The sequence below is a fragment of the Acipenser ruthenus genome, chromosome 4 (genome assembly GCF_902713425.1).
Source record: "Acipenser ruthenus chromosome 4, fAciRut3.2 maternal haplotype, whole genome shotgun sequence".
NCBI lineage: Eukaryota > Metazoa > Chordata > Actinopteri > Acipenseriformes > Acipenseridae > Acipenser > Acipenser ruthenus.
In genome coordinates this window covers 72,242,391-72,269,963 of record NC_081192.1, presented here as the reverse complement: position 1 = coordinate 72,269,963, position 27,573 = coordinate 72,242,391, and the positions used below count along the sequence as shown (strand labels likewise).

At 37.3% G+C, this 27,573-nt stretch overlaps 1 protein-coding gene across 6 annotated transcripts in view; it reads left to right on the top strand.

Annotated features, from left to right (window-relative positions):
* The window catches only part of LOC117400494 (adhesion G protein-coupled receptor B1), a 102,501-nt gene that overhangs the window by 45,836 nt on the left and 29,092 nt on the right, over positions 1–27,573 (top strand). For 5 of the 6 annotated variants that reach the window (XM_059022727.1, XM_059022726.1, XM_059022731.1 and 2 more), the window contains 14 exons: positions 712–876; positions 1,639–1,803; positions 2,044–2,208; positions 3,105–3,206; positions 3,662–3,768; positions 4,036–4,230; positions 5,162–5,230; positions 5,666–5,774; positions 7,976–8,119; positions 9,760–9,835; positions 11,097–11,199; positions 12,047–12,090; positions 19,621–19,747; positions 24,949–25,052. In XM_059022727.1, the coding sequence (XP_058878710.1) occupies positions 712–876; positions 1,639–1,803; positions 2,044–2,208; positions 3,105–3,206; positions 3,662–3,768; positions 4,036–4,230; positions 5,162–5,230; positions 5,666–5,774; positions 7,976–8,119; positions 9,760–9,835; positions 11,097–11,199; positions 12,047–12,090; positions 19,621–19,747; positions 24,949–25,052 (1,675 nt within the window). Of the gene's footprint in view, positions 1–696; positions 877–1,638; positions 1,804–2,043; positions 2,209–3,104; positions 3,207–3,661; positions 3,769–4,035; positions 4,231–5,161; positions 5,231–5,665; positions 5,775–7,975; positions 8,120–9,759; positions 9,836–11,096; positions 11,200–12,046; positions 12,091–19,620; positions 19,748–24,948; positions 25,053–27,573 lie in introns of all 6 variants that reach the window. The other variant, XM_059022730.1, reaches the window with a different exon arrangement.

Below are 27,573 nucleotides of genomic sequence, written 5' to 3'. Positions count from 1 at the left end.
GAAAGAAAACAAATCGGCAGATCTGTAAACCAATGAAATGTACAAATATGTATTTAGGTGTTTCAGGCAGTGCTCTCAGAATCATGTCTGAACTCCTAGTACATGTGGGACAGGTTAAAGATTACACTCTGATGTCACAAGGGGTGCTTTAAACTTCTGAGTTTTTAAAAGTCACCAGGACTAGATGACTGAAATAGAAAATTATATGCAAAGTGAACATTAAGGAAAAGAAGACAACATTAGTTAAGATAACTCCACTGCGTTGTTACTTTTTCATATTGTTACAGTACCAGGGAGTCTACAGCTATGGACTAAAGTTTTTTTATTTAACATCATGTAATCAAAGAAACTACAAAATAATACTGAAAAAGTCTACTGGAAGCCATAATAGTAGTACAGTATTTCATGTTAGATTTCGAAACGTCTAATTTTTCTACTTTGTCAGTATATCATTAAGTATATGAAAAACTACAAAGCAGTATGTGATTCAATATGTTAACGTAGCAGTCAGCAGGTTTCATTCAACTTTATGAAGCAAAATTAGTTAATTATACAGGGTAATGCAAAAGTTTTGGCTATAGCTGTACAGCTTTGTGTCTTTCTATCTTCGGTTGCTGGAGGTCCCTCAGTCAGTGCAGTTGATAACTACAGTAGGGGCATGTTGGTTGTTTTTCTCCTCTATAAATCACACCTTAGCCACTCTAATTGCAGTGCACGGGGCCTGGGACGAATGGTCGCCATGGAGCCTGTGTTCATCCACCTGTGGGAGGGGCTACAGAGACCGCACCCGCACCTGCAAGCCCCCCCAATTTGGGGGTAACCCCTGCGAGGGGCCCGAGAAGCAAACCAAGTTCTGCAACATCGCCCTCTGCCCCGGTACGTACACAATCTCTCTGTCCCCCTGTCTGCAAGTCTGTTTAATAACTGTAGGAGGGATGGTTTGTGATTATTTGTGCAGGTTTATTACAAGGTGACAAAAGACAATTAGGTCACATCGCAGGCTGAGACTAAGAAAAATAATCTAAATAACAAATATTATAGTTTATAGAAAAGCACAATACTATTTTCAATATCAAAACATAAATAAACTGTCAGATGCTTCTTAATTTTTAGGAATTTTGTTACTACAACTTCCTTGAGCTCAGCCAGCTATGGTTATTGATTCAACAGCTAGACTGGCATTTCAGCCATGGATATATATTATATATTTATTTTTACATTTAAATCAAACAGCTTCACAAAATGGATAGACAAAATGCCTGAAAGAAACAATATTATGGTAGTAGCAGAGGCTAATAATGAAGTGCTACTCATCCCAGAAGCCATTCTTTAAAGCAGTTTTGCAGTGGTCCATATTCAATGATATGTTGAATCTCAGTAGATATGCTAATTTGAACACTAAACTAAATGAGTAAAGCAATACTTCTCTATAGGCTTTTGTTTATATATATATATATATATATATATATATATATATATATATATATATATATATATATATATATATATATATATATTGTATTGTATTGTCATTACCAGTGATGCATTGCCTGGTGTTGCATTTGCAATGGTGCTGGATGGTGCCGTTGAAGTTCCCAGTGTATGTTGTCACCAGTAGCTGATGTTGTGTCTCTGCAGTGGATGGGAACTGGAATGAGTGGTCGAGCTGGAGCTCATGTTCAGCCTCCTGCTCTAACGGGACCCAGCAGCGAATCCGAGAGTGCAATGGGCCCTCGTACGGTGGGTCTGAGTGTCACGGCCACTGGGTAGAGACCAGGAACTGCTTCCTTAAACAGTGCCCAGGTAGGAAATGTGGCAGACTTTGGCTTTCTCTTTATGTATGTAAATCATAGCATAGTGTAGTAAAATCAATATAAAGCATAGATAAGCATAAACATAGACTTATTTCCAGTAGAAGTCCAGTATTTGAACATCTTAGAAACATATCTATTGATCTCTGAAAGGGTATGTATGGTGCAGGCTGGGGTCTTGCATAGGTTTAATCTTGAAAAGTTTATACAAAGTGTTTGTGTTTGTTTTTAGTGGATGGGAAGTGGCAGCTGTGGGGTTTGTGGGACAGCTGTACAAAGACATGTGATGGCGGCACACAGCAACGAGAGAGAATCTGCTACGGACCTTTCTTCGGGGGGGAGCAGTGCCCAGGACCCCGGGGAGAGTTCCGTCTCTGCAATGAAAAGAGGTGCCCAGGTTAGTGATGGGATAGGGTACAGGGCATGGGGAGAAATAAGCAGCTCACACCCACACTCAGAGCTCCTCACAAGCTATGCAGGAATAAACATAGATATCACTCAATTCATTCATTCAACTTCATTCATTTATGCAAAGTGAAATTGGTGAAAATAATAATTAAGCTCCTGCAAATCTTTTTCACATGTACTGGTCATGTCCTCATTTGGCTTCATTTTGGACTTCGGTCTTTGAAACATTTTCCCAGCTTAGTCAAGTGCCCATCGAACCTAATCCAATTAGCCTTCTTTGGAGTGATCCCAGAGGATGTTAATGTATCGCAACCTCTGCCAGACGCTCTGGCCTTTGCCTCCCTGTTGGCAAGACAGCGTGTCCTATTTAATTGGAAGATGATTGCTCCACCATCCCACTTGCAATGGATGAAAGAGGTCATGGATTTCCTGAAGCTGGAGAAAATAAAATATACCATGCGTGGATCTACTCAAAAGTGTTATACAGTATGGCAGCCCTTCATTTTTTTACTTTGACATGCTCTCCCTCGACTCCACCATTTAATTATTATTTCTGTTCTCTGTTTCTGTCTTTTTCTCCTTTCCACTTTCCTGTGTTTAGTTTTATTATTGCTGATCTTATGTATGCTGTATGTCTCTTCTTACTATGAAAATGATAATGTATTAATAAACAAAAAAACAAAGGTTCTGTCAACAGTTGTATCCAGGTTCTTGTTCCAATTCTATACTACTGTAAAAGTGTAGAGTTAATTACCTGGAAAAAGTCTGATGTAGAATTCTAAATCCCAAAGAAACAAAGCCTTGTGGGAGTTGTAGTCTGGTAGGTTTGTGGAAGTAAGGGCCCTGCCAACTATTGACAGATGTTTTGCTATATGTGTGTTCCAGAACCTCATGAGATCTGTGAGGAGGAGAATTACGCCAAAGTGGTGTGGAAGAAGACTCCGTCCGGAGAGGCTGCCACAGTGCGCTGCCCACCCAACGCCTCGGGTACGGAAACACTCCCTCCAGATCACAATGCAATAGCAGCCTTTATTTTTGTACTACTAACTAACGTTTCAAGCAGGTTATGAAATCATAGCTGATACCCTGGCATTTGGATGCAGGCTCAGTTATTACATGGCTGTTGGCTTTAGCTTTCTTTAATTATAGCACAGCCCTTTGTGATAGCTTTCATGATAAAGTGCTTCAGTGTTGTTGTTGTTGTTTCACTTGTAGTCCGATGTTGTTTGTTTATTTAAAATAATTAGTAAAACAATGGTATCCTAACTCTGGCCCTCAAGATCCATACTGTTTTTCCAAGCAGGTCCTACATTAGTTACTTGAACTGGCTAAGGGTCTTAAAGACTTAATCGGAAATACAGTCCTAGAATACAGATGACAATGGTGAGAGAGTGATGGGATGGTAATGGTGTAATGGTCTGCTCTGCATTACTCTGATCCAGGGCTGATCCTGCGGAAGTGCACTCTGGATGAGGAGGGGATTGCTTACTGGGAGCCACCTACTTACATGAAGTGTGTCTCCAATGACTACAGGAACATACAGATTGCGGTGAGACAGTTTCAAGTGATCATTTTATGATTTAGCCTTAGATTGACATTACATTCATGAAATAGACCTGTGATTACAAAAGGTGATGTATTTGTAGCAAGGAAAGTACTGTATATATACAGAAGTATCCAGGTATTTCCAGGTATTTTCATTCTTCTCGGCCACAGTACTAGGCCTTATACATGAATCTGAGAACTTGGTGCCTCTCTTTGATTGTGGCCCTTGTCCCCGATTCCATTGACTCTCTCTCTTCCTCTCCACTCCCAGACGAGGGACCACCTGTCGAAAGCACAGAGAGGGCTGATTGGGGACGGGGTGTCAGACATCATCAGAAATCTAATGGAGATCTCCCAGGACGGCACAAGCTACAGTGGAGACCTTCTGGCCATCATGGACGTGCTCAAGAACATGACTGAGATCTTCCGGAGGGCGTACTACACCCCCAAAGCTGTGGATCTGCAGGTCTGTGTGGTTCTATGAGTCTGTGTGTGTGTTTCTGTCATTTGTGATGCAAAAAGTAGACATCAGAAAAATAAGAACAAAAGAAGAGTTATGCCATCTGCCCGGTTTCACGTTGCTGATCGATCTCACATCTTTGTTTAATCGATTCAGCAGCTACAATGTGGAATGGTAATGCATTCTATCTTAGCAAAAATGATATACATCCCTCTGTCATACTCTGTATCCACTCTTCACAACTCCAAATGTCTACTCTTATCCTGATCACTATGCAGTTCTTGAAATAGTAACTTCGATCCTTTTTTGTAATCCAGGGACCAAAATCGTACGCAGTATTCTGATGTGCAGTCTCACCAGAGCATTATACAGCCAGGTTATAATCTCACTTGTTCTCCTTTACTTATTTAGCAAAGCCTGTTAACCCTTTGAATTGCCACTGCCTGGCTGCTGACAGCTACCCATATGCACTTGCAGGATGACCTCAAATACACTTGGGCAAAGTTATGCAAAGAAATGCACAGGAGTCACATAACACTTAAAGAGAGTTCTTTAAACCATGACTAACTGATTCATTAACTGCACCCACATGTCAGCCTGAGTTTATCAGAGTTCTGTGTTGTAACATAGGAGGCTGTGTGGTCCAGTGGTTAAAGAAAAGGGCTTGTAACCAGGAGGTCTCCGTTTCAAATCACGGCTCACTCACTGAGTAATTCTGTGACCCTGAGCAAGTGACTTAACCTCCTTGTGCTCCATCTTTCGTGTGAGATGTTGTTGTAAGTGACTGCAGCTGATGCATAGTTCATACACCGTAGTCTCTGTAAGTCTCCTTGGATAAAGGCATCTGCTAAATAAACTAATAATAATAATAATAATAATAATAATAATAATAATAATAATAATAATAATAACCCTGCTTCTTTTCACTCCATCACAGAACTTTGTTCAGATTGTCTCAAACTTGTTATCGGAAGAGAACCGGGAGCGATGGGATGAGGCACAGCTGGTAAGTGGCTTCACCAGATTACGAAACCTACAGTTTCTATCTATAAGGAACTAGGAATGACCATGCATTACATCGTAGTAAACTTTACAGGCATGGAAGCAGCAACCTCTGACAGTGGACACAGCTAAATTACTATTTCTTTGGTCAGCTTGGATGACCCTCAACGCAGAACAGTAGATATTACAGAAGGTGCTGCAGTGCCTGTCCCTAGAGTATGTACCCATCATAACTGGGAATGACAATCCATACATATTTCAAACATGAGTATCCTGCTGTAGATCACATTGAAATGGATTCCAGCTACATAAAAACTAGCAGACAAAGGACTACTTATAAAGCTGTGTAATGATGTTATAGTTGATTAAATTGAATGGAGCCAGACAGAACAATCTAGTATTTAGTTTGATTTTCAGCGTGTTATGCTTTCTTTTCCAGAAGGGTCCCAATACCAAGGAGTTGTTCCGTCTAGTCGAGGACTTCATTGACATCATCGGGTTCCGTATGAAGGACTTCAGAGATTCCTACCAGGTCACTGAAAACCTTGGTAAGACCAGAGAAGGGAGTGGATGGTCTGACTGTTCGATACTGGGATCCAGCAGTAGATCCTTATAATATATTGAAGAACCCATCCCACTGTATTTAGAAAGTATCCCTGATTGGTAAACACCAGCTGGCGTTAAAGCGATTATGGTTTTATCACACATGTATTTTCATTTTAAAACATGGTACCTGGTACTACACTAAGTTAAAGAAATTTCTGTTTGTCAGCCACCCTTTTAGACAGTTGCACCTCCTGTGTCATTTGAAATTGTCCTAACCCCTTCACTGGTGTCTTTCCTGTCAATAACCAGTGAGCTACTTCACTTATTGACAGAAATATATTCAGTCAATAACATGCTTTGCCTCAGAAGACACTGCTGTGATGAACTGAACAAGGAAGTAAAGCAGCATTAGACTAGTCATAGACAAGCAGACTGGGTACCAGGTGTTATCTATTGTAGTACCAGGTGTGCATTTTAAAATAGAAATACATGCTTGCTATAACATGTGCTTCTTTAAAAACTGCACATTTTAGACCTATGTCGCTAATGGCTGTGCAAGATGTGTAACACTTATGGAATTGATCTACAATCACTTTAAAGAGTTGCGGTATTAAGAAAAGATAAGCTTCTGTTAAGATCATTAAAGCAGACCCCACTGTGGAAGTCATGTTTCGTTCTTGATATATTAACAGGGTGGATTCGCTGAGATCTTTTCATGTCTAGCCCCAAGGCTGTGGAACGACCTCCCGAAGGTCATAAGGGATAGTGAATCTGTAACCACTTTTAAATCTAAGTTGAAAACACATTTTTATTCAATGGCCTTTATTGTATGAACACATTGTTATGTTTTATTTTTTATTTTTTTATTGTTCAGCGCTTTGAAATACACATGAAAGGCTCTATATAAAATAAAGATTATTATTATTAGATGCACAATTGAGTTTTTCTAGGATGTATTGTCAACATCTAGGGGTACAGCACTGGGAAGGACCTTGCTCCATCACATAACTGCGACTTCTACAAGCACTTGATGAGTTGTTTGATAATTAGTCAAAAGAGGGGGTGTTTGTGAATTGGGACTGACCAATGCTCTGTCCCTGAGAGAGAGAGAGAGAGAGAGAGAGAGAGAGAGAGAGAGAGAGAGAGAGAGAGAGAGCAAATAGAGTTTAAAAGTGTACAACTTCAATGTGTTTCTTCCTGGAATGTAAAGATCTTAAATAATAAAATGAGGAAGAAATTATCCTATCTATCCTGTAAAGAACTTATGATTCGTTGGGTTGCTTGGCAACAATATGTCTGTTTGGGAACATTTTGAAGACATGTGCTTGAAATAATTGACCCTGGGTCCTGGGAGAAAAGCAACCCTCTCAGGCAAGCAGATAAGCAATTGTGTGAGATGAAGAGCCGATTCAAACAATAAAATAAAACACATCCTGCATTTTCATGATGGTTTTCTTCCAAGGAAGCACTTACAATTTTAGTGATTCATTTTTAAGAGTGGATTTTAAAGCTCTATTTGGCTGTTTGCACTTGCAGGATATCATGACTAAGGCTGGGATTTAGTCACTGAAATTTGTACTAAAAATCACAGAGCAGTCATGGTACATTTGTTCAAAATCACAGAGGAAGGGGGAAATGGTGTGTGAAGTCACAGGGATGAAAATTCAATGATGTTTCTTTTTTTTTAAATACAATACACCTACATAAAAATAAAATGACTCTGTCTATATAAGTAGGAAAAAAGGAAAATTAATCAAAATATTTATTTATTATGGTTTTCACAAGTGATTGCCAGGAATGTAATTTGTTCTTTTGTATAAATCTACTCCTGTAGTTTCAAACACTGTCTAAGATAGTAGGGTCTGCAAACACTTCTCCCAGCCCTGGACCGAATCCCAGAGGACAGACATTATTTAGTAACTCACAATGGAGGTTCTGGCTAATTGTCCTGATGTTCGGATACAAAGGTGGTTGCTTCTGGTTGCTATGGTAACAGAAAGTAATTTGTTTATGTCTCCCTCACTTTTTCCCACTCCTCCCCCACTTTCTCTCTTCCTGCTCCCTTCTTGTCCTTAACCATTCTCCCCTTGTTCTCTCTCTCCTTTCTCCCTATCTCTTTTTACCCTTCCTCTCCCCTTTATCTACATTCCCTCTATTTCTCTCTTACCCCCTTTCTTTCCCTCTCCTCCTTTCTGTCCCTCAGTCCTGAGTATCCACAAGAGCTCGGCTAACAGTGCCACAGACATCAGCTTCCCAAAGAAGGTCTGGAGGGGGATGGTGGACTGGGCACGGAATTCAGAGGATAAGGTCACCATCTCCAAGAGCACCCTCTCCACAGGAGTGCCAGGTATGTCAAATGCATGCACGCACATACACGCACACACACGTATTTATACAGGTGTGTAAACACATTTGGTGCCCATTGCAAGGGAATGTAAATGCCATATAAATATGATTCTGATATAGGTAAAATGTATGCAAGTACAATGAAAAAAACTGAATTGAGACACTTCCAGAAAGGAAATATTAACCCAAAAGATCTAATGGAAAGTTCAGAACTTCAGCGCCCTTGACATAATAAACACTGTAAGTTCAGTATCTATTTTGGTATTCTTGGAGAAAATGGAGGTACCCTATGTGCAAAATATGTCACATTAAACACTAAAATCACTAAAAAATTGATTTATTTTTTCATTATTGTGTGCAGTACAAGTAAGGTACTATATGGTATCATAGCTTGTTAATGCAGCAACATGAACTATTTTGTTGTTTTGTGTACTTAAGTGGTTGGGGGGGAAAAGTGCGCTAATGTCCTTTAGTTTCAATTTAAAATAATATTTTATTATTTCCGAAATTTACAATAATTTGTACAGAGAAGGCATGATTTATTTTGTGTGTTACCGTTATTATTTACAGTAGCCTATAGGCTAAAGTGAAACAATGCTCTGAGTATTCATTTGCTTTTACTATTTGTATACTGTGTACATAGTATATACACTATGAACAAACAGGTTATACATATTTATAAAGCACCTTATTAGCGCCATTATTAATGCTTTATAAGGTCTGCTTATAAACACTTTATTAACCATGTATTAATGATTAATAGATGCTACATAAATATGAAAGAGCAAGCTATAAATATCCATAAAACCATTTATAAATGGGGGTTAATAAAGTGTTTATTAGTAGACCTTATAAAGCATTAATAATGACATTTATAATGTGCTTGCATAATCTCAGCTCCCTACACTGATTTGTCTTTAATAACCTAATTTATAAATGGCGTTGTCATCAAGTTTGTTAAGGAAACAGCTTAGATTATTTAAAGGTCTACAAGAACCGATTTAGTGCAAACATTCTTGTGCTGGAATGAGTTCCTGAAGTCTTGCAAAGGCATTGATCCTCTTCATCGACTCTCGCTGTTTATTGGGGGTTATGGCTGAGCATGGTTCCAGGTCTTTTCTATTGCTCTTTCACCAGCATTATTTTACAACTTTAGCTGGATTTCAATAACAACAAACAAGACAAATTAGCACCGAGATCCAGTGTTCTGCATGCCTGCTTGATGTGTTCATTGTGCTGCTTACAATGTTATTTTGTTTTTCACAGTACAGGTTTTATTTTTTTATTCTTTCAACTTTACAGTACATCAGTCAAGGATTGTGGCTAAAGATGCTACTTGAGACTTGTGCTATTGCTATTTCTAAAGAGAAAAACCCACATTTCAGCTCACCCGTGGAACATATAGTGCTTCCTTAATATTTTACTCTTTGATAGTTCACTAATTTGGTTAATTTACTTTTATGTTGATAGTAAATTATATAATTCCTATATTTCTGTTGTATAAAGGCCTCCTCCGATTCACTGTAATTAGTTCTAGGCCACTGGCTGCCTTCACATCTAGCTAATGTATTATTATTATTATTATTATTATTATTATTATTATTATTATTATTAATATTATTTTTATTTTACTTTTTTCAGATGAGGATGACTCCTCTGTTTTCATGATTGGAACTGTTCTGTACAGAAACCTGGGCAGTGTTCTTTACCTGCAAAGGTAAGGCTATTCATTTTCTATTCCACTTGTTCCATTCCATGCTAATTATCTCCTCAGGGGTGTTAAATGTTGGAGTTTAAAACTAGCAAATATACGACAGCCTGTTCACTCCCTGTTCCATGAAGCTATACAAAAAGATTCTAATAAAATCTTTCAAGGTTCCTTGGTTGGTCTTTTATGTGGTACCCTTAAAGTGTACCATTAAGAGCCCTTGGCAATGGTTCTCTGCAGTAAACCCCAATATTCTTTAAAACTTTGAGAATTTCAAAGGGTTCTTTGGCAGACATTTCAAATTTTAGATAACTCTTTATAAGGGATGTCATTATATAACCGTGTTGGTGGTAGATACAATTCCACTGAGAACTGAGCTGCTCAGTGTGAACTCAGTTCACACACAGCCAGTGCTTCCTGGACATGTTAGTTTAATTGCTGGATTTGAATGGATTTGATCTAGAAGTACGGTAGGGTTCATAATTATCTCCTATTGCTAATCCACCGATTCCTGTGAAGTGGAAAGTCAGAACAGTGTGTTCAGGCCCCAGTGTGACAGACAGAGCTAGAAGTGGAGCATTTGCAGTGTACACATCACTCCCTGGCTGCCAGAGTTGCAAACCACTGATATAGAGGCAGCACAACAAAGCGCTGAGGTGCTGAATTGCTTTGTGGGGAGAAAAAATGTTACATGCCAGTCATGCTTTTATAATCTTTTTTGCAAAAACACTGAGGAGGAATGCACCTGTGTTTACTGGTTGTGCAGCATTAACAGCCTTGGTTACTACAGTGCTCTTTTTAAAATAAAATCGATGAACTGTAAAGCACATGGGTCTTTGGCAAAACTTGTCAAATGAATTAGACTGCAATTGCACTGTAAATATAGCAGTGCAACCAATGTTTTTACTGTTCCTTACGTGTACTTACATGTTTGTGCCTTTGTATTTAGATTTGTTACTTGATGTTGTTCTGCCTCCTACCCCAGGTGCACTTCGAAACTAAGATCTAACCAGGTTTAACATTGGAATGCATAACTGTACATTTATTAATTTTTTCACCTTATTGTTTTTCAAAAAAATAATATGCATCCACACATTTCCTGGGAACAAGCAGAATAAGAGCAGGATGACATTTAGCATCACAAAGAACATGTAATAACCTCTCAGAGATGCAAAAGGGACATTATGGGAATAAAGCTTTAATAGATGAAAGCCCACCCTGTGTTTTATGTAAACTGTTTACATTTTTCATCTGTATTCTAATCTCGCAGGAACAATACCGTGCTGAACTCCAGGGTGATTTCAGTCATAATAAAGCCGACTCCTAATGCTCTGTCCACTCCACTGGAGATTGAGTTTTCCCATCTTTATAATGTAAGTACCGCCTTTTAACAAAGCAGGAGCACACATGTGTTTGTTTATAGCGTTTGTAAACTTTGAACTGATTCCCTTATTGTGTAGATTAACTATTCTAAACTCAAGAATGGGCACAGTAATTAAAGTTCATGTTTAACACTACAGAGACATGGCCTATGTCTTTATAAGGTAGGTTTTGTCAGGTTTTTTTTTTTTTTAACCTTGTGGGGACTTTTTGACTCAGAAAGCACTATAAATGAGCCCCCACACACAAGCACACACATACACTACCAGACGCTCAAGCTGAAGATCTATAAAGGATGTTTACAATGAGTCTGAGTGATTTTCAATGCTAGAACTCTCTTAATTTCTTCAATTTCTTCAGTGTCCTACCGGTATATCTTTTATTCTAACTGGAAATGTGCTTTTCGTGCTGTATTTGCAGGGTCATAACAATAGATAAATAGTCAAGTTTGAAGAAAACGAACGGATAAAATGTCTGAAATTGGGGAACTTGGAAAACAGAACACATTTCCCAGATTCACAACATAGAGATAAAAAAAAAGAGTTTAAAAAACCAACAACAACCATAATTTAGTTTTTAATCAGTAACTGATTTGTTTAAACATTTTTAATGGTGTCTAAGATTTATAATTGTAAACACAGTAAATAAAACATATTATATTGGTTTTATTAACATAAACATACTCTGCATGGCACATCTACTGACCTGTATGCAATATATTTTATCACACAAATGTTTGTTTGATAAGAGAATGTCTTGTTTAATAACTTAAATGCATCAGTTATTTCCCAGATGTCTGCAATTCATTCAACCCTTTGCTTTTAATTTATCTCTGAATAGGGCACCACGAATCAGACCTGCATCTCCTGGGACGAGACAGACATGTGAGTAGAACATGTTCTAATTCAGACGGCTTTGCTCTGTGGTTTCAATAATTTGGAACTTGTTGCAGCTGGGCAACTCGGTATGTTGTCTCCATAACAAGGAGCTTCTGCAGCAATGTATGGGACATGAGCAATGCGTTTATTGATGAGCATCATTGGGACTGTGCATGTAGACATTTAAGTTAACAGGACTCATAGTTCTTTGCTACTTTTTTTATGATTACATTGTTATAAGACAGCTCGCATGTATGCTCTTAAGCCAAAAATTGAATCGCAAAAAAAATTCCATGTGGCTGAAACAATTCAACTGAAATCACTCAATAGTATGTTGAATCAATATGACGAATCAAAAGTGTGCTATTGGCAAATGCAGGGTTCATTGCTCTAATATACATTTTAATAGAAACCTACAAAACATATTTTTTGATGTGAGTCGTGATTTTAGAATAACATTTTATTGAAAAATTAATTGTTACTACTTTAAAGGTAAACAAACAAAAAAAATCTACAGTTTTCATGGGCTCTTTAAACAAAATGCAGATGGTACATTTGCATATAGATAGATATGTGTTATTATTGGCTGGACCCAGACGGTAATTCGGTTCAGCATCTTGGATTAAAGTGTGCAAAAAAAAAGGAGGAAATCTGCTCTAATAACGCATTTTGTAAAAAAAGAGCCAAACTAAATTAACATTTATTTTGGATGGGCATGTATGACTAATTGAAAACTAAAAAGCTGCAATTATTTGGCTTTGCTCATGTGCATTGCTTGTCCAAGGGTGTTCATCGTGAATAATTAGCCAGCCGCATAGCAGCTCCTTGAATTGCAACTTGTTGAATTGTAGCCAGTATGTGCTGTGGTGCCCACCTACAGCCTCAGAAACACTGGAGATCTAAATTGCAGCTCTGCCCTGTGAGCTTGCCTGAGTCAATTAGTGCGGGGATGCCTACGCTTGCTGGGTGATATGTTTCACCGAGCAATTAAAAATACTTTTATATTGCTCCTTGGCATCCAGGCAGTAAAAAAAAAAAATATATATATATATATATATATATATATATATATATATATATATATATATATATATATATATATATATATCGTATTCAGCAATAAGATTGTACAGGTCCTGCATAAATCCAATGGTTTGTGTGTGTTGATTTTCTCCTATAGTAATCCCTCAGTATTTGACTTACTGCAAAACATCAAAACATCATTCATTATTAAGGACCGTACATTTATACTGTAAACTGTATTAAAAGCCTGCAACAAGATGTAATAGCATGGCGGGAGATAATTGATAAGGTATTAAGAGGAATGCTAAGATGTAGATCCTAGGAAGAATACCAGCCAAGCAGCAGAGTCTATACAGCAGTTGTTCTCAGTCTTTTTGGTCACTGGGGGCAAATACAGTTTGTGTATTTCACACAAGGTTGAGAGCATGATAATATTTCTTTCTTAACACTTATCCAATTATTTATTCCACAATGTGACTTAAAATGACATTAGATTACATATTTATTAGATTGGAACAAAAGCCGACATCAGTCAGCACAGAGCAGTACATTGCAATGGCTTTTGTTCCCATTGCTACATCAGTGTTGTACATCAGTGTTCTAGATTATGTCATTTTGTGTCTCTCTGGTCTCAGGAGCACAGTTCAGCCTACAGGCACATCTTTGAGAACCACTGATCTAGGGTTTAAATACACCCCATAGATTATTGAAACAACAGACCTAATAAACTATCAGGCTGTAGTCTCCTAGCTCAGAATGCAATAAGCGTTATCCCAATGAAAAAAGGAAAACTGACTGCAGATTAGACAAGTAAGACTTGATTTGTTTTTCTCTTGACATAGATCTAGTTGTGTTGATTGCAGACAATGTCTTATAAAGTTATTACAATTGATGGGAACCACCATAGTATTTTAAATTGGTATTTTGCAATTTTACCAAACCTTTACCATACCTTGTTATTATTTACAATGCTTACCTATGCTTAACCATGTTTTCACTATCCTTTATTACACTTTGCTATGCTTTTACTACAGTAAACTTTTCTATGGGAATATCTGTAAAAGGGAGCAGTATACTAGGTAGTGCGGTTTATCAGAAATGTGGACGCTGTAATAATGAACTAAATTTGTGTGTATCCTCCAATATCCGCAAATGCTTTCTGATATGTTTTGGCGCGTGGACATTACAAATACAGTACTCAGAACACGCACCTGAAGGAGCTGAGAATGACTATCAATACTGCTGTACCGTATACAATTTCTGAGGCTTGCTGTAAAATGGTGGATCACGGAGTGACGTGATCAGATGCCGAAATCAAGGCACATTGATATCTGCAGCGATGAAATCGGTCAAGGAGAACGTCGGAGTTTAAAAAGGAACGCACATATGATAAAATGTACCTTGTGTTTTTAAGAAGTAAAAGCCATAACATTCATACTAAGAAGCGCTGTCTTCCATAGGCACGGGCTCCATATTTGTCGGGTTGTAAACGTAAAATACATCACATGGTGGGATAATGTCATATTAAGTCCCACAGTCCATTGCGCTACTAGAAACTGTAACCAAACTATTTCAATAGCGTTTGTATGCATTAAGCCTGACTAAACATGAAACTGTACTTTCGTGTGGACGCTTTGAGCTGGATTAATTAAAACATTTTTGAGTACGGTTCTCGAGATCGGTTATGTAGTGTGGACAGGGCCTGAAATGCGGATTGAAGTACGGTTCGGTTCACTTGGAGTGATATGTGAAACGTCAGAGAACCATGTAATCGCACCAGGATGCACATTAAACCAAGTGAACTGAGATCGCTTGAAATGGTGGTCTTATTCGCTTGGAAGTGGACTCGGTAGGCTTGCCACTTTGCTCCTTTTCAACTTTTTGCAACATGAAACCACACGTATTCCAGTTCACTTGGAAATGATCCGCTCCAAACAGAAAAGCAAATCATGGAAGTGACGTATTTCAGCAAACACCAAGGAAAGTGTCTCACCACTGTTGCACATATACACAACACAGAGCTTGTCAAAAAACACACAGGCACAATACAATGACACATACACACCAGACAAGAATATATTAACAATAGCACATCACAAAAATATACTATGGGGCTGATTTATTAACTGACCCAACTGTCATATTCAATGAAATGACACTAATACCAGTGTTTGAGATTTACTATTGTAGCATGTGAGTTCTTTAAGCATAATAGCAAAACTGTCACAAGGCGAAGAAAAGTCATAGGAAAAATATGAAATGACAATTGAACAATGATTTAGCACACGTATCGCATCTGGCTTCATTATAATTCTGACATATAGACTCACAGGGAAAACACTATGCCAAGACAAAGCAGTACAGACATTGGTGTTGCATTTGCGCTGATCCACCTGAGTTTAATAAACCAACTCCTGCTGCATCTGTATCTCACCACACTGTCACACGTACAACATTCACAGCAAACTATTATTATTATTATTATTATTATTATTATTATTATTATTATTATTATTATTATTAATAATAACAATAACAGCTGTATTGCAGTTGGTTGAATCTTTTTCATAATCATGATTGTCTCTGGTAGAAAGACACCGTGGTCAATAAGGCATGATTAAAGGCAAGCCGCTGTAATGTTTGCTTTCGGTTAAAAGGTCTTCTAAATACCTGATGTCACTCACGCATTTCCTCCAAAAGAACAGTGTTTTTACAACAAATACTTAAATATCTGACAGCATGTTCTGTTTCTTTGGCAATGATCTGATGTTGTAAGCACCAAAAGAACATGGACAACAACAGAGCCACACACCTAAAGTATTCCCCATGTTTAGCATGATGGAAAAAGTTTTTCCAGAGAGAACTTCCGCACTAGTAGTAATCAGCAAGAGATCCAAGAGTGTTTGGAAAAGTGCAATTTGAAAACAATAGAACTGTAGTCTGGATGAAGTTGCAAGTGAACCAAACAAAGACATTTGAATTCATTTTAAAGAAACTCAAGTACGCTGGTGTGAAACGAACAAATGTGTTTGTTTGCAAGTGGACCACGATTTGAATCACTTGCAAGTGAACTAGGTGTGAAAGTGCCCTTAATGACTAGGTAACCCATTCCATACACTCATCACTCTAAGTGTCCTCTGGTCCTAGTTTCTCTGCTGCGCTTAAAATATTGGTTAGAGTTAACTATATCAATGCTTTTAGCATTTTTAAATACTTCATCGTAAATATACATAAGACAAAACGGTGGTACTACAAGTTGACACTAGGTTCCCTGGTTGTACTCAGCTAGTAATGGATAGACAGTAATTTGTAGCCAGTGCAGTGTACTGTAAAGTTCAAATCTGTCAGTTTAATTCAATCCTGGTTATCCAGTTAATGCCTTTGAAGTTGCAAACTGTCAATTCAGAATGACCATGATTTGTAAAACAAAATCCAACAACATTATGAATGTCTGTATTTTAATCCATGAAAACAAACTTAAAAAAAAACACACACACACACAAAAACAGCATTTAAATAGCTCATGGGTTAAAACCTTGTGACTACACCTATCTTCACTCTGCCTGTCAGTTTTGATTAATTTAATAGGAGTTGTTATTCATCATAAAACCTTTTCTCGACTGCTTTTAAATAAGCTCTCAAAGTTGAGAACTGCTCTAAATGTGCTAGAAATCAGTGCCAATTTAAATTGAATATGTAAGTGCAGACTGACAACTCTCCAACTAAACTTACTGCAGCACATATACTGTACTTCTTAAAGATTCCCCGGGGTCTGTTTTAAATATATAAACAGTAGAAAATCTTCTTAATAACAGCACTCAAAGTTCAAGCTCTTTAACACATTTTTTTTCAGCAAGAAAAAACAATAAAGTTACCATACCAGAAATAAACAACTCAGACATTTAGTTAGTGGCTTGCAAGTCATTTCTTATTTGTTTAAGAGTTGTATTTTTTGTTACTTACTGGGTATTAATGTGTTTAATAATGTGTGTACGTCTCTCAAGATTGAGAAAATTCATACGCAAAAAGGAAACTTAATGCTCTGCTAAATGTCCCATTTAAATCCAGAGAGCCCGAGGTCAGTGAATGATGCCGGGCTTATTACCCATGGGGTGCTCACACTGTCATGTTCTCTGGCAATTGCAGTTTGAAATGTCATGCTTCAGGATCAAGTGACGTATGCGCCTGTGTATTCTAAATAATAGAACACTGGTAATGCATGAGATCTATTTATTGTATATATAAAAAAAGGTTGCATTGGGAAATTCGCTTTCAATAAGCCTGTCTTGTTTCCTGGAGCGCCCGGCAACAGCAACAGAGGTATGATAAAGTAATCCTCCGAATTGAACTCCCACTTAACTTTAGGATACCTCGGTGTATGAAAGACCTCCTGTTTCAAACCATTAAATCAGTCATGAAATATGCAGTGTCTCATATGACGGCACTCTCCTGTCTAAATGCAGTATTTCATTTTATTAATAAAATCAAATTCATCTGAGGTTTAATGGCAGCTGAGTTATTATTTTACAAGATAAAGCTTAAAAAACAAACAAACCAGTATTTAGTTATCTCTGCAGTGTCTATCACTGTGCTGGACAGGGAAGGAGGTATTCTGTGTATTTATAAAAATGTTACTGTGGTTTGTCATAATAAAAGCATTTTTATATGTATGGGACACCATGATAATATTACTATGCTTTTTACTTCAATAACAGATGTATTAAAATATGCACAAAGTGATGGAAGAATTGAACAGAGGGTTGCTATAGAGGGACCAGTTGCCCTGCAGATCTACATCATGTGCACTGATGAATGTATTTATATAAGGAATTATAAAAAAGGGTGGCACATGTACTGTTTGTGATCTTTGACCTTCGTGTAATGTCCAGTTGCAGTTGCACCAGTTTGATATTAGAGCGAGATTTTACAGACTACTTTCCTGGTACAGATGCAATATATGAATTGAGTTCTGTTGTTCTCAACCTGTCTGTCTGGCTTTGGTCAGCATCTCACCACTTTTAAATGTAGCCCAGTTTGTTGTCACATTCAAAACTAGATGCTAAATTGTGAAATATTTCATTTTTTTATGTCCACCTTTTAAAGACATTCTATTTTCACCATGAGTGAATTATCAAACAAAATAAAAACATAAATAAACGTAAAAATAACAACAGACACTTGAAAAGTCCCCTTCTTGTACTGGAATCTTTATCAGACATGTTTCCGATCTTTGATGTCTTTTTCGTTGAAGACATTTTCAAGAGATCGTGCAGCTCTATGCAGTGTGATCGATCATTTACCGGAAGCAAACTAAACTGGCTGCCAGGTTCCTAAATGCTGTGGAAGGTTTAGCACCAGAGAGCCTACTGCTGCTAAATAAGATAGACACAAACCTGTGTATGTGTGGGTGGGTCATGTGAGTAGTCCAGACTCAATGATAAACTATCAACATCTATGGTTGCTAAGGAATAAACAAATACAAATACAAAAATAAACATGTCTACTGGCGCCAGAATTTAAAGTTGCTAGCGCTATATGAGGTGGTGCTAGAGTCTTGCGCCATAGCAATGCAAATCAGTAATTATTATTATCAGTAATCTAAGCCAAATGCATACTGTCAGTTATTATTTTAAGATACAGTAACACTGAAATCACATTTCAATTACAGTACAACGAAAAGTATTATACATTTAAAAGTACTGTGCATTTTATTGAAAATACAGTTGTAAGTGAGCTTTTAAAAAGTGCATTGCAAATGAACTGCACTTGAAATCTGCATGTCCCAGCTGCTGTGCTAATTTCTGTGTTTTATCTCATAGTGGTCGCAGATAGACACATTCTAATCACAGGCATTTTTAAACCAGAAAAGCAAAGTGTCCTGAACATCAGAATTTACAGGGGCTTATTGCATATGCTAAAATTTAACAACCCAAAGTAGGGACATCATGTTTCTGTCTCCAATTTGCACCCCATGGTTGTTGGGACAGCGCTGAGAGTGACAGAGGTGTTTGCCATCTGAAGTCATTGTGCCACGTCCTGTTCTGCATCCTAATTAAAAAGCTGAGATTTGTCTCTAAATTATTTTATGTTAAACATTTCCCATGCCTTGTTTTCCATTGGAGACGGAAACATTCTAAAACACTATTTCATTTCAAACCTGCCCCTACTCGGTTGCTAAATTTAAACATTTTTTTAAAGCTTTTTTTTGTTGTTACTGCATTCTCAAATGTTCTGTTACTTTAATTAAAGAACATACAATTATTATGAATTTGTATATCATGCATGCATTCTGTGTGTATGTTTCACCAATATTGTTTTCTGTCCCAGTCAGTGCTGGTACCTGTGTGGGCTTGCTGTATTTTTGTATTTATTATTTTGGAAAGTTCTCTCCTAATAAACCCTGTGATTTGGTTAATCGTGTACGTTGTAACATTTGTTTGCATGATCTAATTTAGGGTGTTTCTGCCCAATGCCCCTGTCTAATGCGAAGCTGTTTTCTCTCTCCCTGTCTAGCACATCGCCGCTTGGAGCCTGGTCTACCAGAGGCTGCAGAGCGATCCCAGTTGATTCATTCAGAACCAAATGTGTCTGTGACAGACTCTCTACCTTCGCCATTTTAGCACGGCTAAATCCTGATATGGTAAGTTTAACACATTTTCATAAAAAAACAAAGACATATTTAGTTTATTAAAAAGGATAACATAACCGTCACGAGGAAAATATATCAACAGACCATCTCGTACTCAATCCCGCAATCTCTCATCTATTATTTTAAGCCGTGCTTTTTTTTTTTTTTTTACACCCTTTACTGGTTTAAATGTATGCCTAGGAATGTAAGGTCTTTTGATATAAAAAAAAAAACAAAAAAAACAAAACAAAAAAAAAACAAAACATGCAACACAGTCAGTGTGCAGTATTTATGTATGCATTTTCTTTTTGCTAGTGCAACAGCTGAAACGTTATTTAAAAAAAAAAGCTTGGTATTAGTGGTGTTATTGATGAAAATATGGTTAATTTGCATATAATCATAGTACAAATATGTGTCTAAGTAATATACTGCCGCTTTACTACATTTTATTGCATTGCTATTCGCAACGTTATTTTTGTCAACCCATGTGTATTATTGCAGGTTATTTCAGGTACCGTGTTTACAGTTATTTGTTTGTGCAAAAAATGCACCTTGAACGCGTTGTTACTAGACGTTGTCTGTTTATTAGAATCATTCCAGTTTTTGTGGATATTTTTATTTGCATAACATAAATACATATTATTTTAAATTAATTGCAACACTGTTATATATAATTTAAATGAAATGCAGTGAATCGACGTCAAGGGATTATACACATTTTTAAGCATTTGGAAGAAAAAAATATACGAGCTTTATTTAAGTATTCATGGCAGCGCCTTTGTGCAGACTTTTCATTGAGCAAGATTGGTTATTATTAGAATGGAAACTGCCCCTAATTTATTTTGTTCACCGGTTGCCTTGGAAACAACATCTGCACTGGAAGCTCTTAAAGCTACAGGAGACCCTATTTACTAACAGGCCTTTTGTGCTGGTTGCTGGCCCAGTTAGTTAAAAGAAAAGAAACAAAAAACAACTCAATCTCTCCTCAACACCACCACCTGACCAGCAAGTGAGAGAACAGGGATGTTATACATCATTTGGATCCCAATATATAGTGTTAAGTCCTATGACATTCTTAATAAAGACACAAAAAAACACCCTTTTATAATATTGAAGTTTTCTTTGATTTAAACACAAAAGCCCTTTGAAGGCATAATAATGATTTTCAGAGTTATATTCAAACAAGACAGATGTCCAACATTTCCCTGTTTTGCAGGGCCCCAGTTTATAGTTTTGAAAGCCTTAACCCTTTAAATTTGGGACCTTCACTCTGCTGGCCAATGATGTTGATTTGTAAACAGTCACATTTTGCCTTGGGTTGGCCTCTTTTTTGTTAACATTTGATACTCGATCTGTTTGCCAAAAATAGAATAAGGAACACAATGCATCCTAAATGTCTTAATGTTTTTATTCAGTCAGTGAAGGGCCCACCGGACATGCTGAGAGACTATGAACTTAATAGCAAAGACCTTTTCTACCTCTGTTCATCGCTGTCCATCATTGTCCCCACCCACACTTGAGGTGCTGCAGTAATGCTTCGACTTGGCTGTGTTTTTTATGTTGTGAGTAATTGCTTTTAGTAGGACCCATCGGTTTTTAGTTTCTAAGCTGGTGGGTGGGTGTTGGATACAGAATTTCCACAGTAGGCCTACAGAATCCCTGAATTATCATGCTCTTTAAGTACACTCAAATGCTTTTATTGGTCAAGCTTCTTAGAAGTTCCATGGTCTTTCATCGTGTATTCATTTTTTTAGGAATGACCAATAAATCCCCTTGACTAACCAGTCAAACAACACTCAAACCCCCTGTTCACTACATAGCTACATGGTATGCAGTACCTAAATAGATGACTATCTTACAATTGCAGTGCTACCTTAAATGTTATCAATTATATTTGTTCTTCAGATATGTTTAATTCATATTTTTATAAAATATCACAGCTGAAAAGTGATGTGAATTGGGTCTAAAGTGTTTCAGTGCGATATTGCGCTACACAATTTCAATGGTTTCTCTAAATGACCCCACCTGTGACACAGATCAGTGGTTCTGTTTGTTTCTTTTACATTGTAAGACAAATGTTGATTCCGGTACTTTGCATTGAACTGCTGCAGTATGTAACTAAACACAAGCTTTTAAGACAACATAGGTTGCTTTATCACAGGGAAATTGCTTTGTGAAGAATCACTTTTCTATGTTTTTCTTTCTTTTTGTACTTTAATTATAATCTGTTTTTTACAAGAGGACAAATAGCCACGAACTGGTGCACTTTTGCAGCGTTCCAAAAAAAGACCATTGCACAACACAAAAATATATGTTTAAAACAACTATTTCAAAACCTTTGTGCATTATGTTTCGTATAGCATGAAAAGAGTAACACATTTCACTGATATTAAAATGTTAGCAATCCATTTAAAACTCAATACCTACAATCAAGCTTTTTTCTAATTTCTGTTGTTTTTGCCACCATGTCCAAAGTGTTTTTCATTTTTTATAAGTTTTACACAAATCATGTTGTATTACCCATGTTTCATTCTTTTTTTTTTTTTTTTTTTTTACATAGTAGCCCAATAAAAGATTGTAAAATATCCCCTATGTCCCAATCCAGTGCCCTTTTCAATCAGCCTCACTCCTTTCTATTTGATTAAAGTAGCACAGGTTAATCAAGTGAATGTAATTAAGTTGGTGTTGCATACGAATCAAATGTGGAGGCAGACAGACTATAAACTAAACCAATTAACTGCCAAGCAGGGCCTGACATCGCTGCTTGAGGCTAGACCTCAAAGTGTCAGATTAGCCCTCGGAGCGCTCGCAGTAAAACAAGTGTCTGATCAGTGCTGGGAGGACGGCTGGTAAAGAGGTGCTCTCGCTGTCAGCGTGTGCTGCTGCCATCCTGTTCTGATTCAGTGAGCCAGAGTGAAGTTCAGGAAGTGCAGCAATAACTCCCTATCATCCACTAAACAGTCTTCCTATTTAAACCCCAGGGTATGCTATCTTTCTTGTCTGCTTGGTTTGCTCAGCCGCCTCCTCTGCAACGGTGTTCCCCTCCTCCTGTCTTGGAGGCTCGAGCCTGTGCCTCACCTCTCACAAAGATTTGTCGAACATGGGCAGCACTGTGAAAATTGAGTCCTGATGAGTCTGACTCCAGTTGTTCTTAGTAGATGATTGATCACATAACTTTGTCAAGTTGGGTTTTAAAAGATCCTAGTGAGTCTTCCTGAACAACATGACTAGGTAGCCCATACATACCCTCACCACTCTCTGTGTAATTAAGTGAATCCGAGCTTATGTGCTAAGCCTGTTTCCACTTAATTTCCAACTGTGGGCCCAGGTCCTCTGGTTTCTGTGTTTCATTTAAAGTATTGGTCAGGGTTAATTTTGTCAACTCCTTTTAGGATTGTAAAGACTTCAATCATGTCCCCTCTAATTCTTCTTTGCTCTAGGCTAAAGTAAGGAGAGGTATACCGCTTTCACTCTGTGATGTAAGTGTCGTACAGACAGGTTGTTAGCTGCATGCACCTTTCAGAAACCATTATTACCTGCGTTGCCTAGCTACAGTGCAGCTGGCAGACAGTCTTCTTACAGAGCACCTTCTCGCTGGAATGCTTTACTCTGCAGTGCCACTATCCTTTTAAATTTTCCTGTTTGATTAACGGAGCAAACCTGTTATGTACATGTTCACAATTGCTTAACCTGTGCTATGTAACAAACCAGAACTATTTATTTTCTTACCTGTTTTCTTATTTTCTTAACTATTTATTTTCTTACAAATCAAAGCCATGTAGTTACTGGCCCCTGTTGACTGTGCTAAAACATGTAGATATTGTATTTGGTGTTCTTTCAGTTTCCATTTCGTTACTGGAAGATGAAGCAATACTGAGACATTTTTTAGCACAGTCACAAGGATATCGGTCGTGTTCAGTGTTTAATCTTGTCACTATATTGAATTACCCAGTGACCAATAACCTTACAAAAGTTTCCTGCCATAAAAGTATAGCAAAGTGTAATAAAGCATAGTGAAAGCATGGTAAACCATATGTAAGCAATGTAAAGCCCACAGAATTATGGCAAAACATACTAAAATGCATGGCACATTATGTTATCTATGGTAAATGCAATAACTATGGGAAAAGGATGAGTAAAACTGCAAATTTATGAGGTAAACTTTTTTATATGGAATACAAAGCACAACCTGAGTGGTTCTAGTTACTGGACTAGTGTTCTTGTAATTATGATGTGTAGTACTGTTACTAATTTTTTTATGAATTGCATAGCACATCTCCTAACAGATTTATGCAATTAACCAGGACAAGTAGTCACCAGGAACTTATTCATGATGCATTTTCATAAGATGTGTACTTCATATTCATTTAAAATGCAAGGCTATGCAATTATGTGGTAGCAATTGAGTTTGTTATGCTGTAGTTAAGGGTCACCGTAGAGAGCAGAAAGGAGAAATGAAGAGGTAGGAAACTGGGTAATCAAAACAAAACAGAAAACATGATAAACATACTACAGAGTAGGTATGCAAATATCTGGGAAGGCTGGGGCACCGTTTAAACACCGTCAACATGGTGTTTGTGTGCTTCCAGGTCTTTAGATTGGCCTGTTGTAATTATGTGTCATTTTCTCCATACTGGTTCAGTTCATGCGTGTCAACACAAATTATATCAAAAAAACAGTCTCGCTGGACAGAATGTGTTAAATGCACATCGCTAAACATTATCAGTGCCATGAGCAAATTAATTAATTGGTGCCTTAACACAGACAGTCTGTGAGTAGTGCATGCTTCCAAAAGGGATGCAATAATTGTTATGTACAGATTTGTTTTCATTCTTTGAATAACTATTTTTTGTATTAGTCTTATAAGATTACGTTTAAATGACGTGGGGGCTCGAATCCAGGCTATAGACTAAATTGAGGAGAAAACCAGGGTAAAAAATTGGCTACGACTAAATTTATAAAAAAAAAAAAAAAGAAGAAAAAAATTACAAAACTGTATTTGTTTGAAAAAAAGACCAATATTCGCTTTTCCTTTTCAGATAATTCAACATTAACAAATATTTGTTTAAGTATTGAATGAGAAAAACCCATATTCATCCCAGAGCAACAAAAAGTTTCCACAATTTTTGACATTTCTCCATAACCAATTTGCAGCCCCAACAATGAGGCACCCTGCTGTCATTCCTCACTTTGTGTTTTCTTCTCTCTCCCAGAACATGGACAAGGTCCTCATGCCCTCTGTTACCCTGATCGTTGGCTGTGGGGTCTCCTCCCTCACTCTCCTCCTCCTCATCATCATCTATGTCTCTGTCTGGAGGTAAGTCTCTTGCCCTTCTGTTACCCTGATCGTTGGTTGTGGGGTCTCCTCTCTCACTCTCCTCCTCCTCCTCCTCCTCATCTATGTCTCTTTCTGGAAGTAAATCTCTTGCCCTTCTGCTTTCTCCAGACCCTTTCTACCAATGCCACAGAACAGAACACTGCTGTACAACCTGCACCCAGCAAATCACATGCTAAAGAAACTTAATAGATTTATTTATTGTGTGTAGTCTATTGCTCCCAAAACATTGCGGAAACCAGAAATGTCATACAAATTTGTTTTCAAGACTTGTAAGTACACCCTGCTTTTTGGGAAAAATAGGTATTTGATAGTTTGTCTCAAAAACGTATTGAGAACAACTGGCAACGCACGAGAAAAAGCGGACTGGGAAATGCCAGCAACAATTGCAACTGTTTAAAACATGCTTTCAAAAATTCTTAACTGTTGCATTTGCCTACAGCTTTTGTACATCTCATTATATATATATATATATATATATATATATATATATATATATATATATATATATATATATATATATATATATATACCTCCGCCCCCTTTTTGTGAATTTCTGCAGGAACGCCCATAATTACATATTCATCTACGCTTCAACCACAAACAGAAACTGCTGCCGCAAAGCATTCCCTAAAATGTCGCAAATAGCACTGTGCTTGTTTAGTACATTTCACCCAAGATTTCTGAATCGTTTGCAACTGGTTTGCGACTATTGCGACAGGCGCAAGACTTTAGTACACGCACCCCAATGAATCACAACCATAAGAATTTTTCCACGGATTCAATAGCAAATAGTAAATGGTGACGAAGGTACCGAATCGTACCTCTAGTTCCCTGAAGGAAGCTGCAGAGGGTTGCTGCAGGTAATGAACTAAAGTCAATTTGGAACTGACACTAGGAGAACCCTAGAAACAGTGGACCAGTACATCTTCTGATTTCTGCAGCTGACACCATGTAGAATAGCGTCAGATATGCTGTTTGTGAAATGATTTCTGAGCTTTCAGATTCTCCTTGTGTTTCTGTGTTTGCACAGTATGTGTGTGTGTCAGCATATTTTCCTGCCACACTCCCTTTGTCTTCCTGACTTTATCTTGAGTCTTACAAGTTCTGGGCCTTTTCTTTTAATTATGTGATTATCCAAACAGATAAAGCTCTGTGTCTCCTGAAAAAATATGTGTTTTGTATTCAGAAAGGACGTATTGTCATTTAAAAATCAAACACCAATCTGGAAGATTAAAATTGCCATTTGACTGCCAAACAGGACAGTGGACAGACTTTCATCCAGGCTGGGAAGTGACATGCACAGCAGTGTTTGCCTTCTATAATTGAGAGATAATGGAAAATTAGCCTGTTATTTAGTTCAGGTGACGCTTATGTAGCAGTATGAATCTCTTGCACATCTGTCTAACTGACACTGTTATTCAAAAGGCCCAAATTATGGTCATCATTTAATAAAGCATGGGACAGACTGATTTTCCTCAAGTGCAGTTCCAGTAGGGGTGTAACCATTCATTGTGTATCATTGTACTTTATTCACATGATATATCGTATCTTAACAGAGGTTTGTGTTAGGGTTGGGACAATATTGAAAATATCTAAAATTATAATTGTAGGATAACAAATCGCAATATTTGCAATTACTGGTTATCTTGGGATAATTAAGTGTCCAGTTTAAAAAAAAAAAAAAAAACTGCATGCTGCTCAATTTATTTTAAATGTGTTTCCCGTTTTGCTAAAATACAATTTCTGTGTTGTGTTCTTTGTACACATGACATTAAGAATGACTACAGTACACAATATACAAACAGTAAAATCGAATTAATGCCCAGTGCTTTGTTTCATTTTAGCCTCTTGGGGCATTTATAGCCTACAGACTGTAAATAATAGTAACACACAAAATACATCATGACTTCTCTGTACACATTACTATAGAATTCAGAAATAATAAAAAATTATTTTAAGTTGAAACTAAAGGAATTTAATGCACTTTTTACCCAACTACTTAATAGTACACAAAACAACAAAATAGTTAATGTTGCTGCATTTACAAGCAATAATACCATATAGCCTAGTACCTTGCATATACTGCATACAATATACAAATAAGAAATACATTTTAAATATACATATAATAGTTTACAGTGTATACGTGGCTGCTTGAAAAACACATAACCTACCTACTATTTTCTAAAATAGTCCACAATTGTGTTCTGTTGGTATGATAACCTTTGTATTGCATATTTTGCACATAGGGTATCTCCATTGTCTCTTGTATCATTTTTCTTTTTTGTTAAGCTGTTTTGAAAGAGAGTGCTCACTGTTGCTTTCACTCGCCGCCTTTTCTCAATGACATCTCGTAAACCACTGGGTTATCGTTAGGGCGGAAGTGGCGGCTGCTCTAATACACTACAAGACGTACTAATTAAATATGACTAGAATAGATGGAATACTTGGAATTACTTGTGGAATAATTGAACCAAAAAATAGCATAAAAATGCAGCTG